General features: G+C 38.3%; 3 protein-coding genes and 1 long non-coding RNA gene across 6 annotated transcripts; 2 read left to right on the forward strand and 2 right to left on the reverse strand.

Annotated features, from left to right (window-relative positions):
* The first annotated feature begins 116 nt into the window (after positions 1-116).
* LOC101206358 (probably inactive leucine-rich repeat receptor-like protein kinase IMK2) lies at positions 117-3,647 on the forward strand. Its single transcript, XM_004137646.3, has 2 exons — positions 117-2,612; positions 2,799-3,647. The coding sequence occupies exons 1-2, from the start codon at positions 644-646 to the stop codon at positions 3,401-3,403; spliced, it is 2,574 nt and encodes an 857-aa protein (XP_004137694.1). The 5' UTR covers positions 117-643; the 3' UTR covers positions 3,404-3,647.
* Positions 3,543-4,787, reverse strand: LOC116402747. The gene is made up of 2 exons (XR_004215358.1): positions 4,650-4,787; positions 3,543-3,929 (listed from the first exon to the last, which is right to left on the reverse strand). It is a non-coding gene; the product is annotated as an uncharacterized LOC116402747 (long non-coding RNA).
* Positions 4,788-5,499: 712 nt separating this feature from the next.
* On the forward strand, positions 5,500-12,136 carry LOC101215906 (protein BREAST CANCER SUSCEPTIBILITY 2 homolog B). 3 transcript variants are annotated; one of them, XM_011653547.2, is made up of 19 exons: positions 5,500-6,150; positions 6,424-7,425; positions 7,509-7,633; positions 7,717-7,871; positions 8,106-8,228; positions 8,318-8,515; positions 8,587-8,668; positions 8,746-8,796; positions 9,042-9,117; positions 9,224-9,335; positions 9,427-9,498; positions 9,694-9,889; positions 9,973-10,155; positions 10,380-10,522; positions 10,589-10,651; positions 10,740-10,950; positions 11,070-11,237; positions 11,328-11,417; positions 11,728-12,136. In XM_011653547.2, the coding sequence occupies exons 1-18, from the start codon at positions 5,841-5,843 to the stop codon at positions 11,382-11,384; spliced, it is 3,327 nt and encodes a 1,108-aa protein (XP_011651849.1). In that variant the 5' UTR covers positions 5,500-5,840; the 3' UTR covers positions 11,385-11,417; positions 11,728-12,136. The 3 variants fall into 3 exon arrangements, with proteins under 3 accessions (XP_011651849.1, XP_031738660.1, XP_031738661.1); XM_031882800.1 differs by lacking the exons at positions 11,328-11,417; positions 11,728-12,136 and having other exon boundaries at positions 11,053-11,231; XM_031882801.1 differs by lacking the exons at positions 11,328-11,417; positions 11,728-12,136 and having other exon boundaries at positions 11,074-11,231.
* Positions 12,137-13,909: 1,773 nt separating this feature from the next.
* LOC101206842 (abscisic acid receptor PYL4) lies at positions 13,910-14,965 on the reverse strand. The gene has a single exon (XM_004137648.3). The coding sequence runs from the start codon at positions 14,750-14,752 to the stop codon at positions 14,132-14,134; it is 621 nt and encodes a 206-aa protein (XP_004137696.1). The 5' UTR covers positions 14,753-14,965; the 3' UTR covers positions 13,910-14,131.
* Between the last annotated feature and the right edge of the window lie 952 nt (positions 14,966-15,917).

Raw genomic sequence — 15,917 nt, forward strand, 5'->3', positions numbered from 1 at the left:
TCTAGTTTACAATTTTATAATATGGAAAATGATACACATCATAAAATTGAAGGTAAAAGATAAATTATTCTCTTCTCTGTCTATCTTTATGAGAAAAGGTTAATAATTTAGTCATTATTAATATTAGTACAAAGTCAGAAACGTTGTAGGGCAGGTGGCACCACCAACGTACGTTCATAATGTATAATTCCCCATTATACATTATACATTATATATTATCCACCTATTATGCTGACCCAATCAAATATAGCCGTTGGAGGAGGAGAGAAAGCGTTACAGATGCAAAGAAGAAAAAAAATGTCATTTAGCCTGGAATTAACCCATGAAAAATGTAGCCGTTAACATAAAAGAATGAAGACTCTGACCCCATTTGTGTAGGCCTTCTCTAAACCTTTTCTTCTCCCTCTCTTCCACCCTAAATTATAATAACATTTCTGAATCCTCACATGCCTCTTCAGACCCATTCCAACTTCTTTCTCTCACCTCATCTAATTTTTCCGTTGTTTTCTTTTTCTTTCAAACTTCTTCTTCTTCTTCTTCTCCTATAAAACTTATCTTCCCAACTTTCTGTAACCCTAGAATAACCAGAAATAAGAAAACTCGTTCTCTTTTCCCACTTCTTAACTGAAGTTTCTTTTGGTTCATGGGAAAGGGTCACTACCCTCTGAGTGAATTTCAGGTATACCCATTTCAGTTCATGCAGATTCTTCCATCAAAAACTGCTGCTTGGTGCTCTAAATCACCAAATAACAACAGGAAACTCAAGAACCAACAATGGAGAAGCTGTTCTTCGTACCTCATTGCTCTGGCTTTTGCTCTTCTTTTGGCTTGTTCCTTTCGGCCAGTCACTGGCCAGATGTGGGATGGAGTGTCTGTTACTCAAGGCGACTTTCAAGCTCTTCAAGCTATAAAACATGAACTCGTTGATCTAAAAGGAGTTTTGCGTAGTTGGAATGGAAGTAATGGAGCTTGTTCCGGGCAGTGGGTAGGAATCAAGTGCGTGAAAGGGCAGGTTATTGCTATACAGCTTCCATGGAAGGCCCTTGCCGGCAGGATTTCTGATAGGATTGGGCAGCTCCGGGAACTTCGGAAGCTTAGCCTCCATGACAATGTGATCTCTGGCGTGATCCCTCGGTCCATCGGGTTCCTTCCAAATCTCAGAGGAATTTATCTTTTCAACAACAGATTATCAGGTTCTATTCCTCCTACTATTGGTCATCTTCCCCTACTTCAAACTCTTGATTTGAGCAACAATTTGCTCACTGGAGAAATTCCTTTCGGTATAGCAAATTCTACCAAATTGATTAGAGTTAATCTGAGTTACAATTCATTGTCGGGATCTATCCCAACAAGTTTCACGCAGTCGTTTTCTCTTATAATTCTCGCCCTTCAGCACAATAATATTTCTGGGACTGTCCCAGATTCTTGGGGAAGTCTTGGAAACAAAACTTGCCCACTTGGGGTTTTGACACTTGATCATAATGCTATATCTGGAGCAATTCCAGCTTCTTTAACTAAATTGGAATGGCTTCAAGAGATTTCCATCAGTGAGAACAAGATCTCTGGAGCTATACCAGGTGAAATAGGCAGGCTGAAGAGACTTCGTCTTTTGGATTTGTCGAATAACGCCATTAACGGCAGCTTCCCTTCAAGTTTCTCCAATCTCTCCTCTCTTCAGTTATTGAAGGTTGAAAATAATCGTCTTGAAAGCCAGATTCCAGAAGATATTGATAGATTGCACAATCTCTCGGTGGTCAAGCTTGGGAAGAATCGTTTTAGTGGTGAGATTCCTGCAAGTTTTGGGAACATTTCTGCTATTAGCCAACTTGATTTCTCAGAAAATAACTTCACTGGACAGATTCCAACATCATTGACCCGGTTGTTGAATCTAACCTCTTTCAATGTCTCTTACAACAATCTCTCTGGCCCTGTCCCAGTTCTCCTATCAAATAAGTTCAATGCGAGCTCTTTTGTAGGGAACCTTCAACTGTGTGGTTTTAGTACTTCAACTCCATGCCTACCTGCATCCTCCCCACAGAATATTACTACTCCATCAACTGAGGTCCTGAAACCGCGTCACCACCGCAGACTTAGTGTAAAGGACATAATCCTGATAGCGGCAGGAGCTCTGTTGGTGCTTCTTCTTCTTCTCTGCTCAATTTTGCTCTGTTGTTTATTATCAAAAAGAGCAGCTGCCAGGAAGACTGACAAAACAACTGCCAAGCAAGCTGCTGCCAGAAGCATCGAAAAGGCAGCACCCGGGAGCACAGAAGTTGGAGCAGGTGAAGCTGGTGGAAAACTAGTTCATTTTGATGGGCCATTCGTTTTCACTGCTGATGATCTTCTGTGTGCGACTGCTGAGATCATGGGCAAGAGCACATATGGAACAGCATATAAAGCAACATTGGAAGATGGAAATGAAGTTGCAGTGAAAAGATTGAGAGAGAAAACAACAAAAGGGCACAAGGAATTTGAAACCGAAGTTGCAGGCCTCGGAAAAATTCGACATCCAAATCTACTTGCTCTTAGAGCTTACTACTTAGGCCCCAAAGGAGAGAAGCTCCTGGTCTTTGATTACATGCCTAGAGGAAGCCTCTCTTCCTTCCTTCATGGTAAGTAAACTCAACAGTTGACTGTACAAGTTTTACTATCATCGTTTTCCTTTTCTTTTTTCCAATTGCAGTTCAAACAGGATCGAGACTCAGAAGCAGCAAGCTCTACTACTTATGAAAGAGGTTATTGATCTAGTTAAGCTATACTCATAACTCATATACTTACTTTTGTTTTACTGTATGCAGCTCGTGGACCAGAAACCACAGTCGATTGGCCAACAAGGATGAAAATAGCGATTGGAATCACGCAAGGCTTGAACTACCTCCACACAGAGGAGAATCTTATTCATGGAAACCTCACGTCCAGCAACATTCTGCTGGATGATCAGAGTAATGCTCGTATTGCAGATTTTGGGCTTCCCAAGCTCATGACTTCAGCTGCAGCCACAAATGTGATTGCCACTGCAGGATCACAGGGCTACAATGCACCAGAGCTAACAAAAACCAAAAAGACCACAACAAAGACAGATGTCTACAGCCTTGGAGTCATAATATTGGAACTCTTGACAGGAAAATCTCCTGGAGAAGCCATGGATGGAATGGACTTACCACAGTGGGTGGCCTCAATAGTAAAGGAAGAGTGGACAAATGAAGTGTTTGATTTGGAGCTTATGAAAGATACACAAAATATTGGCGATGAACTGCTGAACACTTTAAAACTAGCCCTGCATTGTGTTGATCCGTCACCAACTGCTCGGCCAGATGTTCAGCAGATTCTCCAGCAACTGGAGGAAATCAATGCTTCTACTTCTGGTGACGACGGTGCCAAAAATCAACCAGAAAATGAATAGAAGAGCTACATATAATTATAGATTACTTCCAAGATACTGCCAAGATTAGAAGAACATAAGGGTATTGTGTGGTTGTTTTATTTGTTGTAGGCTTATAGTATAGTACAGATTATAGAAGTATTCTTTTATTTTTGGTTAATTAGTATTTGAATTATTCTTTTATTCATATATTGATTCTAAGTGCATATATATCGTTGATGATACAAGTATAATGGGGATTCTTCTGTGATGTATTTTAAGCTGATTCTGAGTTTCAGTTTTCCATTCATTTTTCTCTGTCAATAGACAGCTTAATCCCAAGGCAAAATACTACATTTAGATGGCTTACGCAGTTTAATGGGAGATGCCTTCTTCATTTGATCGCCCCTCCCCTAATCAAATCACAGTTCTCATGAATCACCGCCAAGCAGTGTTGTTCATCCCTGATCTCCGGCTCCGAATTGCCGTGGAATTTCAGCTCAAACATACCAAGCGATGCTGCAAAAGCCTAATTGGTATCATCTCTCAATTTTCCTCTGATCAAGATCTGAGCAAAACCTTAGCCAATTCAAACAATAAAATTATTTTGAACAAACAAGTAAATCGAGCTTCGAATACACCGATAGTATTCTGAAAATTAACTTCTGGCAAGAGAATAAAATAAAATCAACCCCTCTTTTGTTGACTGACTTGTAAAAGAACAGTCAGAGCTTTAAAAGTGTTTGTTTTCCTTTTCACTGTTTCCTTTTTCTACTGACATTAATGTTGCGGGGCCAGGGAAAAGAAAACACAGTGTTCCTCATTTTTTCCATTAACAAGGTTGGTGACAAAAATGGCGTTAAGTATTTTTCCCCATCTACTACTGATTATGACTGCATTTATCATACTTTTCTGTTGAATAAAAAGACTTAACGAAGCAAAAGGCATGTGATTGCTCTACCAACTGAGAAGAAAATATCAGAAGGTTCCAAAATAGCTAAGATACGCTGCAAAGATTTTGCCTCACATTTCACCCACTTTAAAGCAAGAAAGAAAGTGACAACATCCTAACCCTCGCGCCAGAGTTTAATTTAATTTCATGATATTTGGATTTAACCTAACTGTTTGAGTTGTGAATTTAAATAGTTTATTGTTTAAGCTAGGAAGCAAACCTCAAAGAAAATTGAACTCTGAGTTCTATTTCCATGAACTGAAACTCTTTAATCAAAACTCTGTTATCAAAAAAATCAATTCAACTTCAGAGACAGAATAATCGTAAAATACTCACTTTCTCATTTGCTCGTCGAGTGATCGGTCAGTGTATGTCGCAATTAGTGGCATTACTCCGTTACTGCAACCTACATTCATAGAGACGATGACATCCAAAGGCAGAGCAAGAAGAACCAGTGAAACTCAGGATGGATAGCGCCGCGATAGAGAAATCGCCAACCCGTAAACGGAACCGCCTTCAATCAACGGCGCTATCCCTCCTGAGCTTCAGAGGATTCTTCTTAACTTCAGTCGATGTTTCCAACAGCGGCAAACCATTGTTATTAAGTAGAGAGAGAAAAAACAAACGTAGGATGATGGGAAACACAGTGAGAAATGGCAACAGGGAATTGGTTAGAAGATGATATTGTATAATTGATGAAGAATAGTACTCGTAATCTTGATGAAGAGTATGGGAGGACACTGTTTAGCCTGTGAATGGTCGGAATGTAGTTTCACCCCTTTTCTTCTTTCCTTTTGACTACTCTACACCATCTTGCCGACTACGATGCTTTACACTTTTCTTGCGCTGCATTCCCCAACGCTGCTGCAAGGCAATGCACGACTGAAATACTAAAGCAGGAGTACTTAACGAAATTAATACCAATTGAAGACTGGGGCAATATTGAGAACAGTATCAGCAAAGATTTTGATTATTGGCTGTATTGCTAGAAAAAGGAGAAAGATGTTTTGATCGTGCAATGACAAGGCCGAATAATGCACCACCTGTTTCAAATGTTAGGTAGTAATTTAAACAACTTTCGTATAGCCATTTTTGAAATTATTGGAACACCGGTGATGGGTCGTTTTAAGTGAATTATGCGTGTGTACTGAGGTCTAAATTTATAGAATGGAGTTAAATCATATGCAAAAATATGTATACGAATAATAATAGTCGATGGAACAATGAAAGAAGAAAGAGATGGTTTTAAATAGATGGGAACTTGGGCTTGGAGCCCAAGCTTGGATCTACTTTACGATCCAAGTGCGGACTGGGGTGGGACAAATGGTTTGAACCCAAACGAACCATTTTAACTTGAAAAATAGACGAGGTTCCTTGATTCTACGTTGAACCCATTCCCCCCAATCGGATCTTCTTCCCTCCTCAGTTCCGAAATTTCCCGCCACTTATTTTGGAAGAACGGTATAGACTCAGCTCAAAAGCCCAAAGCCGACGCTCACTCCGCTGCCTCATTCGGTGCGACGGGGCATGTCGTCTTGGCAGATTTTATCCGATTCCGGCAACAATTTTCGGTGGGAACTTTCTGCTCAGCGTCTCGAAGTCAAATCCGAATGCGAACAAAATGGTTCTCTTTCTCGAAGTGACAGCACCAACTCCGTCGCCCGTCTCCCATCCATGGCTGACCTCTTGCTTTGCTCAAGGTTCATGCAAAATTCCGAGGATGCAGGTGCGGGCGCTTCGATGTTTCGAACCGGATTGGGAAAATCAGTTTCTGTAAAACAGTCTTCAATCGATAAGGCTTTGTCTCTGCTCTCCGATGATAAAGCTCCAGATATAGGTTTTTCTTCACTCTCTTAATTCCGTCAATTTATTTAGCTATAGATACCTAATCTCCATTGCTGTGTAGAACTTCTTAACTTGATTACTCAATCAAAATCTATGTAGCTCGCAATTTTGATTCATATTCCATCTTTGCTATTTTCTTACTTCGCTCTTTTAACATGTTATTGTTCATTTAATCTCACGACCGAGGGAAATTCGTGTGTTTTTCTAATTAGGTTGCTTATAGTCATAGTTGATGGATAAATCTCTATTAGTTCAATTCATGCAGGTCGATTGCATAATGGAGGTAATTTCTCCAATTCTCTCTTTCAAACGGGCTCTGGGAAATCGGTCAACGTATCTTCTGAAGGTCTTCTCAGAGCCAAGACATTGTTGGGACTGGAAGAAGATGATACATGTTCCAGTTTTCAAAGATTCGGACAAGCCATCAGCCCATACGATGTGAAAGGGGAATTTTTGGAATCAAAAGGTGTGTGTGGTATGGAGAACATGAGCGGTGCATCAGTTTCAATCTCTCCATTGGTCTTTAATACTTGCTTTTCAAGAAGTTCATCAGAGAATCAAGCTAGCCCGTCATTCAGACAAATTGAATTGCCTAATAAGGCTCCCAAGGCTCCTCCAATAAAGTTTCACACAGCTGGGGGTAGATCCTTATCTGTTTCAAGTGATGCACTACAACGTGCAAGAAGTCTCCTTGGTGACCCAGAGTTGGGAAGTTTCTTGGATGATGGGGACAGTGATTGCTATAAGAGGAATATGGGAGATGCAACACCGTCAAATGGGGAACATATTTTTCACACTCCTTCATTCAACAAGGTAGAGTCAACTACTAAACACACATCCAAAAGCTTTGTTTCCCCATTAAGACCATCTTCAAGAGTTATGCAATCTTCATTGAAGTCAAAAAGTATATTAGGTAGTAATTTGATGAAGAAATTTGATGCAGCCGAAGAAGAAAGTATTAGTAGGTTTGACGACAATAAATCCTGTTTGGCAGAAACTATTGGCAGCCAGCCTAATGAGCCATGTACTATAGTGGAGAATGCTCTTGAAAATGGAATTAGATCAGGGATTCATTTGGCTGAACGGTCATTTGGTGAGCCACTGAATGACATTTCGAATATTGTCGACTCAAGAAGTAGAAGTGATAGAGCTAGTAATAACGAGAAGAGGAAGCTTTGGGGTACAAGTTCCATATCTCCATTCAAAAGGCCTCGGAATTCCAAGTTTTCCACTCCCTTTAATAAGAATGCATCACTTGTGACTACAAGTCAGTTTACCTTCTTTAGCCTTTCCACATCTTATTTGTTAGCTTCAGTATTTTTATGGAATCTTGACTATATTTTTGACCAGGTTTATCAACTTCATCGTCTAATAACTTCAGTTGCAAAAGAAGGGTTTCCACTCGGTATCCACATCAAACTTCAAGGATGTATATGAAGGAGTATTTTGGAAGACCTTCATCAAACCATGACAAGGTACGTAGATCTAAGGTCAGCACACCCTAAATTTTCTGTTGAATTCCGATACTGAGACGCTATTTTCAACTATGGTGAAATAGTTGGATTACTTGTCAGACGAAGTCAGAAGAATCAAAGCAGAAAATGCAGAGAAATATAAAGTTCCTGACAACTCTGGCACAAATTGTATTGGAGTAGAAGCTTTTCGTCATATGTTAACCGACTCTGGAGCTTCCCCACAACATGTTTCTGAATTGTAAATTTTTCTGACTTTTTAATTCTTACACACACTATTATGAAAGGGTGCAATCCAATCAAATACAATTCAGGTCAACCCTTGTGGGTGCATGAGAAGTTTGGACTTTTGGAGTAGCTTAGCCTAATAGTCTCACTGTTTGCAGAAGGAGACATATGATCAGTTCTTGCTCCCTATTGAGTTTTCTCAAATTTTTTGGGTATGGGTTTAACTTTTGTGGTTCTGGCTGTTTAGGTGGGTTACAAATCACTACAAGTGGATTGTTTGGAAACTGGCCTGCTATGAGAGGCAGAGTCTGGTCAAATCAAATAGAAATTTTTTGGGAGTTTCCAATGTTCTCGAGGAATTGAAATATAGGTGAATGATTGCATTTATTACTCAAATATGATAGAATAGAACTACCCTATTTATGAAAAGAGTGAAATAAATTATTTAATGCTTGAAAGGTATGAAAGAGAAGTTAATCAAGGCCACCGTTCTGCAATAAAGAGAATACTGGAAGGAGATGCACCACCATCTATGTTGTTAACTTTATGTATTTCAGCTATTCGCTCAAAATGCAAATCAAGGGCCCAAGTCTGTTCATCCATGATCAGCGAGTCTAATTATGGTGAAGGGGCAAAAGTTGAATTGACTGATGGATGGTATGGAACTGACCCTATAGGATTTTCATTACATATTTTTGATTCTTTGGCATTGATATTGGATGTGATAGGTATTCCATTGATGCTCTTTTGGATGGGCCACTGTCAAAGCAACTTCTTATGGGAAAACTGTTTGTGGGACAGAAACTTCGGGTAATTTATCTATTGTTTATCCAATTCTTTATTCATTGAATGTGCTTCCAGCTAACAGTTTTGCATCTCTTTTGAAGATATGGGGAGCAAGATTATGTGGTTGGATCGGGCCTGTTTCACCTCTTGAGGTTGTTTTTGTTTATTTCTTGATTATATCACATATTTAATTCCCATAATTTCCACGGTGTTAATGGTTCAAATTATTCCATTTTAGTTTCAACTTTCTTTACTTCAATAATGTTTTATAATAGAAGTCTTTGACTGTTGAGTACTATAAACATAAAAGGACCATGAAGAAACAAGTTCTAGTATGAAAATATACTATTTGTCTTTCGTTGGTTTAGACTTGCTGATCATTTGTCTACAACTACAGATGCCAGAGACTGTTAATTTGATGTTGCACATAAATGGAACTTTTAGAGCTCATTGGGCAGATAGACTGGGATTCTGTGAGTGCCACAGAAATTCTGTTGATAATGCCAATTGTTTACGTGAGAATACTCAAGCCTATAGTTTACTGGTTTATTCATGCTTGACGCTTCTATTTCTATGTAGGCAAAAATGCTGGTGTCCCATTATCCTTTAAGTGCATCAAGAGCAGTGGGGGTCCAATTCCTTGGACATTGGTTGGAGTCTCACGGAAATACCCCGTTCTTTATAAGGAGAGGTAATGCAAGATGAGTGTGTCAACTATTCTGTATGAAATGCTAACAATGCTTTCATCTTGTTACCTAACTTTGCCATGATTGATAATATAGGTTAAGTGATGGGGCATCCATAGTAAGAACTGAGCGGATTGAGATGAAGATCAGACAATTATATGAGCAGAGGTGAATCCCCAAGCTGTGTATCTTTCAAATTCTTTGTTTAACGCAGACAATATCTACCATGTATTAATTATGTTTGTATGGCATAAGTTATAAATTGAGTATGATTTGGTATAAAAGATCAAATTAAAGAATTGCAGATGGAATAGGGAGGTTTTGCTAAGTTTGTATTGTGGCTGAATGATGTTTTGACTGTAGGCGCACAGCTATAATAGATGGTATTGTTTCTGAATTCCAGAGAGGGACAAAGAGTAATATCTACAATGAGAGTGATAGTGAAGAAGGGGCAAAACTCTTTAAGATCCTTGAGACAGCGGCTGAACCTGAACTTTTGATGGCAGAGATGAGTCCTGAACAGTTGACTTCTTTTGCGAGCTACCAAGCTAAAATAGAGGTTATTCTTATTCTTATTCTTATTCTTATTTTATTTTGTGGGACAGATCAAATCAGATTGTTAATCATGCCTTTAAATATCAGGCAATCAGGCAATCGGACATGGAAAAATCGATTGAGAGAGCATTGGCAGATGCTGGGTTAAGTGGTAGAGATGTCACTCCATTTATGAGAGTTAGAGTGGTTGGACTTACAAGCAAAAGCAGCCAAAGAAAAACTCATGGGAAGGAGGGCTTGATTACAATCTGGAATCCATCAGAAAAGCAGGTGAATTCAATCATTTGGTCCATGTCTTATCCATTCTCATGTCAATTTTCTTTTCCATGTGAGTCATCTGCCCCTCGGGTTCGCCTTCACGCACTTTCTCCACCAATGAATAATTTACTCCTTTTTTTTGTTTTATCGAGTTCAATTGCTTGTTTCTATGATGGACGGGTAAGATTTGTTTGTTTTACAAGCATCTAACTGAATATACTAAAACAATGTGATAGCAACTCGAGCTGGTTGAGGGGCAGGCATATGCTATTGGAGGACTTGTGCCAATAAATTGTGATGCGGATATTCTTTACTTGCAAACAAAAGGATCAACCACCAAATGGCAGTCCTTATCTCCCCAGTCCATGAAATGCTTTGAGTACGTCTTTTCATGTCTCTTGTTTTGGTAAAATTGAGGTGCAAACTCATGCCTCTTCTGCTGCAGGCCCTTTTATAAACCCCGGAAATCTGTTTTGTTATCAAATTTGGGGGAAGTTCCTCTATCCAGGTAAAGCTTGCAAATAATTCTCTAAAAGGCATCATTCAATTTTTAGACATTCTGTGGTATCACTAACATTTTTTCCTATTATTCACAGTGAATTTGATGTTGTTGCAATTATTGTACATGTGGGGGAGGTTTTTGCTACTGCTCAACAGAAGAAACAGTGGATATTTGTGGTAGATGGTTTTGTATCTGAGTCACATTCAGAAGGCATATCCAATTCGCTCCTTGCTATTAGTTTCTGCTCACAGTATGCGGATGATGATTCATTTGTGCCAATGAACAGCAATCTTACCGGTTCCACCGTATGTAAATTTTGTTTCCTCTGTTTCTTTCTTTTCTTTTTCTTTTTGAAATCCAAAGTGCATTGTGTCTAATTATATTGCTAGTATTAATTTTACTGTTAGATCAAATCTTCCTTCAGGCAGGTTTCTGCAATCTTATAAAGAGACCAAAGGACCAAATAAATCATCTCTGGGTAGCAGAAGCAACGGAGAATACTTCGTACTTTTTGAATTTTGATTCTACGGATTGTTCTCACATGAAAAATGCTGCAGTTTTCGCTAAAAGATGGGCAGAGAATTCTACCTCAGTTTGTACACTATTATGTATTCCTGATTCTTTTTTACCCCGATTATTAATTTCTCTGAATTAATCCATCGTCCTCGTTTCTTCCATTCAGATTATTAAGAATCTCAGGGAGAAGATTTTATTTATGATTGATGATCATAAAGACTAGACGAAAAAAGGAGCTGATCGGACCTGATTTAATGTAAGAGTCCCTGTACACCTTTTTATCTTTATAGCACATAGGACAAGAGCTGAAGTAATTAATATCAAAATATATGACCTATTTAGCTTAAAAAACTACTAGCTCTGGTTTTCAAAGTCTGATTGGAAGTTTGAAAATAATTTTAGTAAATTGATAACAAAACAAAGAAATTCATATGTGAAATTAGTTTTAGATGTTTAATTTTCCATAACCAACCTAAGCTATTCGTGTGGTTTTAGTTTTAGATTAAATGGGAGGTTCTCATTTTAAACCTTTATCAATATCCTGCAAATTACAATTCACTTTGCAGATCCTTGCCAAAAAAGAAGAGAAAGAAAAGGTCTTTATCACAGCAATGAGATGAGCAGGCGTATGGAATCCTCCATGAATTGCAAATCATTTGCATGCGCTGTTTGCTACCAATCCTTCCGTCTTATTAACAAGATTTGGCATTCAACATGTGCAGTTAGTTAATACAGAAAGAGCAGGGGGCTTTGCCCTGTGGACTAAACCATTCAACATGTAAGTAAAAGCTTTTGTGGCTCATCTTTTTTTCCTTTGATTTAGCTGCCAAAATTTTCCATACATGGAAAGGGACTAACGTCTTGGGTTGGTTCCTTCTATTAGATGTATGTCAATTATGTACACATTTTTCTTGTGTAAAAAGTTAGTTATTTTTTTATATGACTTATCATTATTTTTAATTTAGCCTTTTAAAATCTTTAAAGCTCTATTTTACAACTCTCCGATGTTATTTTTCGAATTCACATATGATCATGTAAGTTCTTTTAGTAGAATAATGTAGAGATAGGTGTTTGAAATTTGACCCCAAAGGAGGGAATAGTTTCACTCATTCATTTATTATTTTTGAAAAACTTCATCTTATTCATAGAGTTCGGTTCAAATTCGTGATACCTTTAACTTTTGTTTAAAAATAGTTTGTTATTATCATTATTAAATCATAATGACTAGTATTTGCCTTTGGTAGAGAACTCGAAAATAAGTTATAAGATTAATGAAACAAAATTTTCAAGCGATTATAACAATCACTTTTAAATAAGGATAAATATAGCAAAATTTGATTGAATAAAAGATCTGAATGGAAGAGTTAGAAAAATTAAATTAAATGTATTTATTTCTAATACGTCCAAAAGTGAAACTATAAATTACATTGTGGAGTCCAACAACGCATGTAACACGTTAAAATGACTTGATACCTTTAACACAAACACGTTAAAATGACTTGATGCCTTGAAAAACAAAATCCAATTCCAAATTTATGCAAGCTTGGAAACTAAATTAAGTATGCTTAACTGAATGAATTTTTTAGAAACCATTTTTTTTTTTTTTTGGGTTAATTCAAATAGGAAGGAAGTGTGTGGAGAACTCTAGTGATGAGAGATGGAATATTAATATGTGGTGGATGAGAGTAGTCCAAGAGGGAAAAAAAAATGCAAAAATAGGAAAAGAAAGAAAAATAGGGATTGGAGGAGTGAAGGCATCCAAAAGCAGACAAGAGTAGATGTATAGATTAAAAGCATTTCCGAAGCAAAGCAAGTTGGTTCCAAATGGAAAAGGGCTGTCCCTTTCATTTCCAAACCCCCTTCCCTCTTCCTCATTCACAACTTGCCAATAAAAACACTTCCACATTTTATCAACTTGCACCTTTCTTTTCACTCACATTTCCAAAATCAGTCCCATTATTATGGAAAATATATACAAACCCCAACTTGCACCCCTACTTCTTTATTATCCTAACTCTTCATTTATTATTATAATCAATTAGTTTGTACATGTATAAACTCACAACATATTAGGTAGCTTTATTTTCTTCACTAAACCTCTAAACCTCCTTTGATGTTTACCTCTTTTTACCTGAATATTATTTACTATATTTGATTGTATAGACTAACACTCAACATGGACTAAATGGTATAATAAACCACTCAACCAACTCCTCCTCTACATATAATTGCATAAGTAGTTGATTATTATATGTAGAAGTATTGTATTTTTGCTTATCCTTTTCCTGCTACTTCCAAGTATCATGGAACGTCTGTGACTGCGAAGGAAGGAGGGTTTGAAATGAAACCAAATTTACTTTGACTATACAATTACCTCCAGGGTGTTCTCACTGTTAATTATTGTCATGTTTCTACAAATAGTTGAAAAGTGGAAACAAGAAAGAAAAGAAAAAAGGGGTTGATGAGATGTATTGTTGTAAGTGATGAGGTATGTGAGTTGTCGTATCAGATTTGGTCTACTTTGGGTTTATGCAACTCTACAGTGAATAACGACGCCGTTCTGACACTGCCCTTCTGCACGCTAACTCCCCGTCATTTCATGTGTCCAATATTTTCCATCTCCTCTTCACTCTTTTTCCATTCAAATATCCCTTCTAACTCTTTCACTTCAATATTATATCCATTCTTCATGACACAAATACTTTATGCATCGGATCATTCATACACAAACTAACAACCCCTTCACTGTTTTTGTAATAAAATAATATTGATATCAAACTGATTATCAACACTTGCTATTTCGGAACAAAACAGAAACAAATTTCTAAATATTAATTCATGCTAACAGATCGGAAGGTATTTGGGTACCCCATGAAGATTTCTACACAATTAAGCCCAAAAAAAGATTGAAGAAATAGAGAAACAGAGGAATATATATAGTGAATGTTTAAATTAGTGAAGTTAGCTTAATTATGGGGGAGATTGATTATTGCGTTTATGCAAATTCTCCGCCAGTTGAGCCAATGACTGCAGATTGCAGCGCAGAATGGTATCCACAAACACCATGGTCTCATCTTTCGTATTTCCCGGTGGAGTATCGACGGCGTACGACTCCACGACGACGGTCTTATTTCCGCCCTCGGCCGACGATTGGTGAAGTGTGGTGATGGATCTGTAGTTAGCCAAGCGGTGGTCGCCGCCGATCATACTGAAACTGAGGATGTGGTGTTCGTCGTCCAGAATCTCAAGGCGTTCAGTACTACACCCTGCGGGAAGGCCGGAGATGACGTGTACCTCCCGAAGAGTCCCGACGTTTCCATCGCCTACGACCACGTGGCAGCTCTTGACGAAGTGTTTGTAGGCCTGAGGGTTATCGAATCGCCGAACCACCGACCAGACGGTGGAAATGGGGGCGGTGATTTCTTGGACCACGGCGGAGCATGTCTGGTTGGGCCCCACCGCATGAGTATGGTAGACGGCCACGGATTCCGGCACCTTGGACCATTTGTGAGCCTCTTTCTGACAATGGATTGGATCGGAGCCGTTGAATCGGTCTATTAGAACAGAAGATACAGAGGGTTTCGAAAGCATTTTCCAGTGAAGACTGGGTTTTTACAAATTCCACCGGAGACCAAGAAACAACAAAACTTGTTAAAAATGAAAGAGAGGATTTCAAACTTGCCAGCCGCCACGGCGGTGGACGGCGGCTATTCTTTTGGGCGATCCGGCGGTTGAATTATTAGCTCAGCCTGTGGGTTATGGCTTTTCCCGTTCGGACCACAGACGAAATACATGTGCGTTCATCTTTAAATACCAAGCGAAAGAGTAACTTTATCAATTGATATTACCAAAACACCCTTCTCTTCCCTTTTTATTTACAATCCTCCACTTATTAGATAAACAAAAATATTAGTTTCACTAATCCCATGATATGTAAGTATGAAAGCCAGCGTAATTAAGTGGATTTGAAATTCATATAACTTAACATGTTGTACTAAAATTAAAAAAATTGGTCCCAAATAGAAGAATACGAAAAAATTTATAACACTAAAAGTATTTTCTCATTTGATGTTCACACTAGTCGTAGAGGTGGGAAAATCCGTATGGGCCATACATAGATGTGTGTAGCATTTGGTGTTGAATGAATATTAAGTTTGTGGCAGAAACAAAAGAAAAGAGGGTGTGGGAATTAAGTGTTAAATCTTATGAGACAAATAGGCAACTTGCTAAATGGGGATAAGATGGAATGAAGCCATGAAGGGGTGACACAGTTTCGAGCCCATGGGGAATGTTAATTAGTGCACCGACTTTGGCTCATAAAATAACAAAATTTGACAGCTTATACCATTGATATTCTCCGGCCCTTTTGAAACCATTTGCATTGCTTATTTAATTACTTGGTTGCGCTCTCCCTATAGTTTGAATGCACAACCTTCTTCAAGTTGCAAACATTTTGGTGAAAAGAAGAAAAAGAAGAAAGAAACAATATGGTGACATTCCACCAAATAACCACACCATTAACTGCCTCAAAGTGCTCCATCGTTTTGTCCAATCATTTTCTTTTATTATATACAAACTCCACACCCTTATCAATTTGATCTTTGCCTAATAATTTTTTTTTTCTTTTAATATGAACCACATTTTATTGGGCCCAGCTGCAGACAAATAGGCCTCATTCCTATCGGCTCGGCTATGAGTTATGGGCCTAAAACCTCTCAACACTTGTGTGCGTATGTCCGCCTCCGCACATTTTCTT

The sequence above is a fragment of the Cucumis sativus genome, chromosome 3 (assembly GCF_000004075.3).
Source record: "Cucumis sativus cultivar 9930 chromosome 3, Cucumber_9930_V3, whole genome shotgun sequence".
NCBI classification, from domain to species: Eukaryota; Viridiplantae; Streptophyta; class Magnoliopsida; order Cucurbitales; family Cucurbitaceae; genus Cucumis; species Cucumis sativus.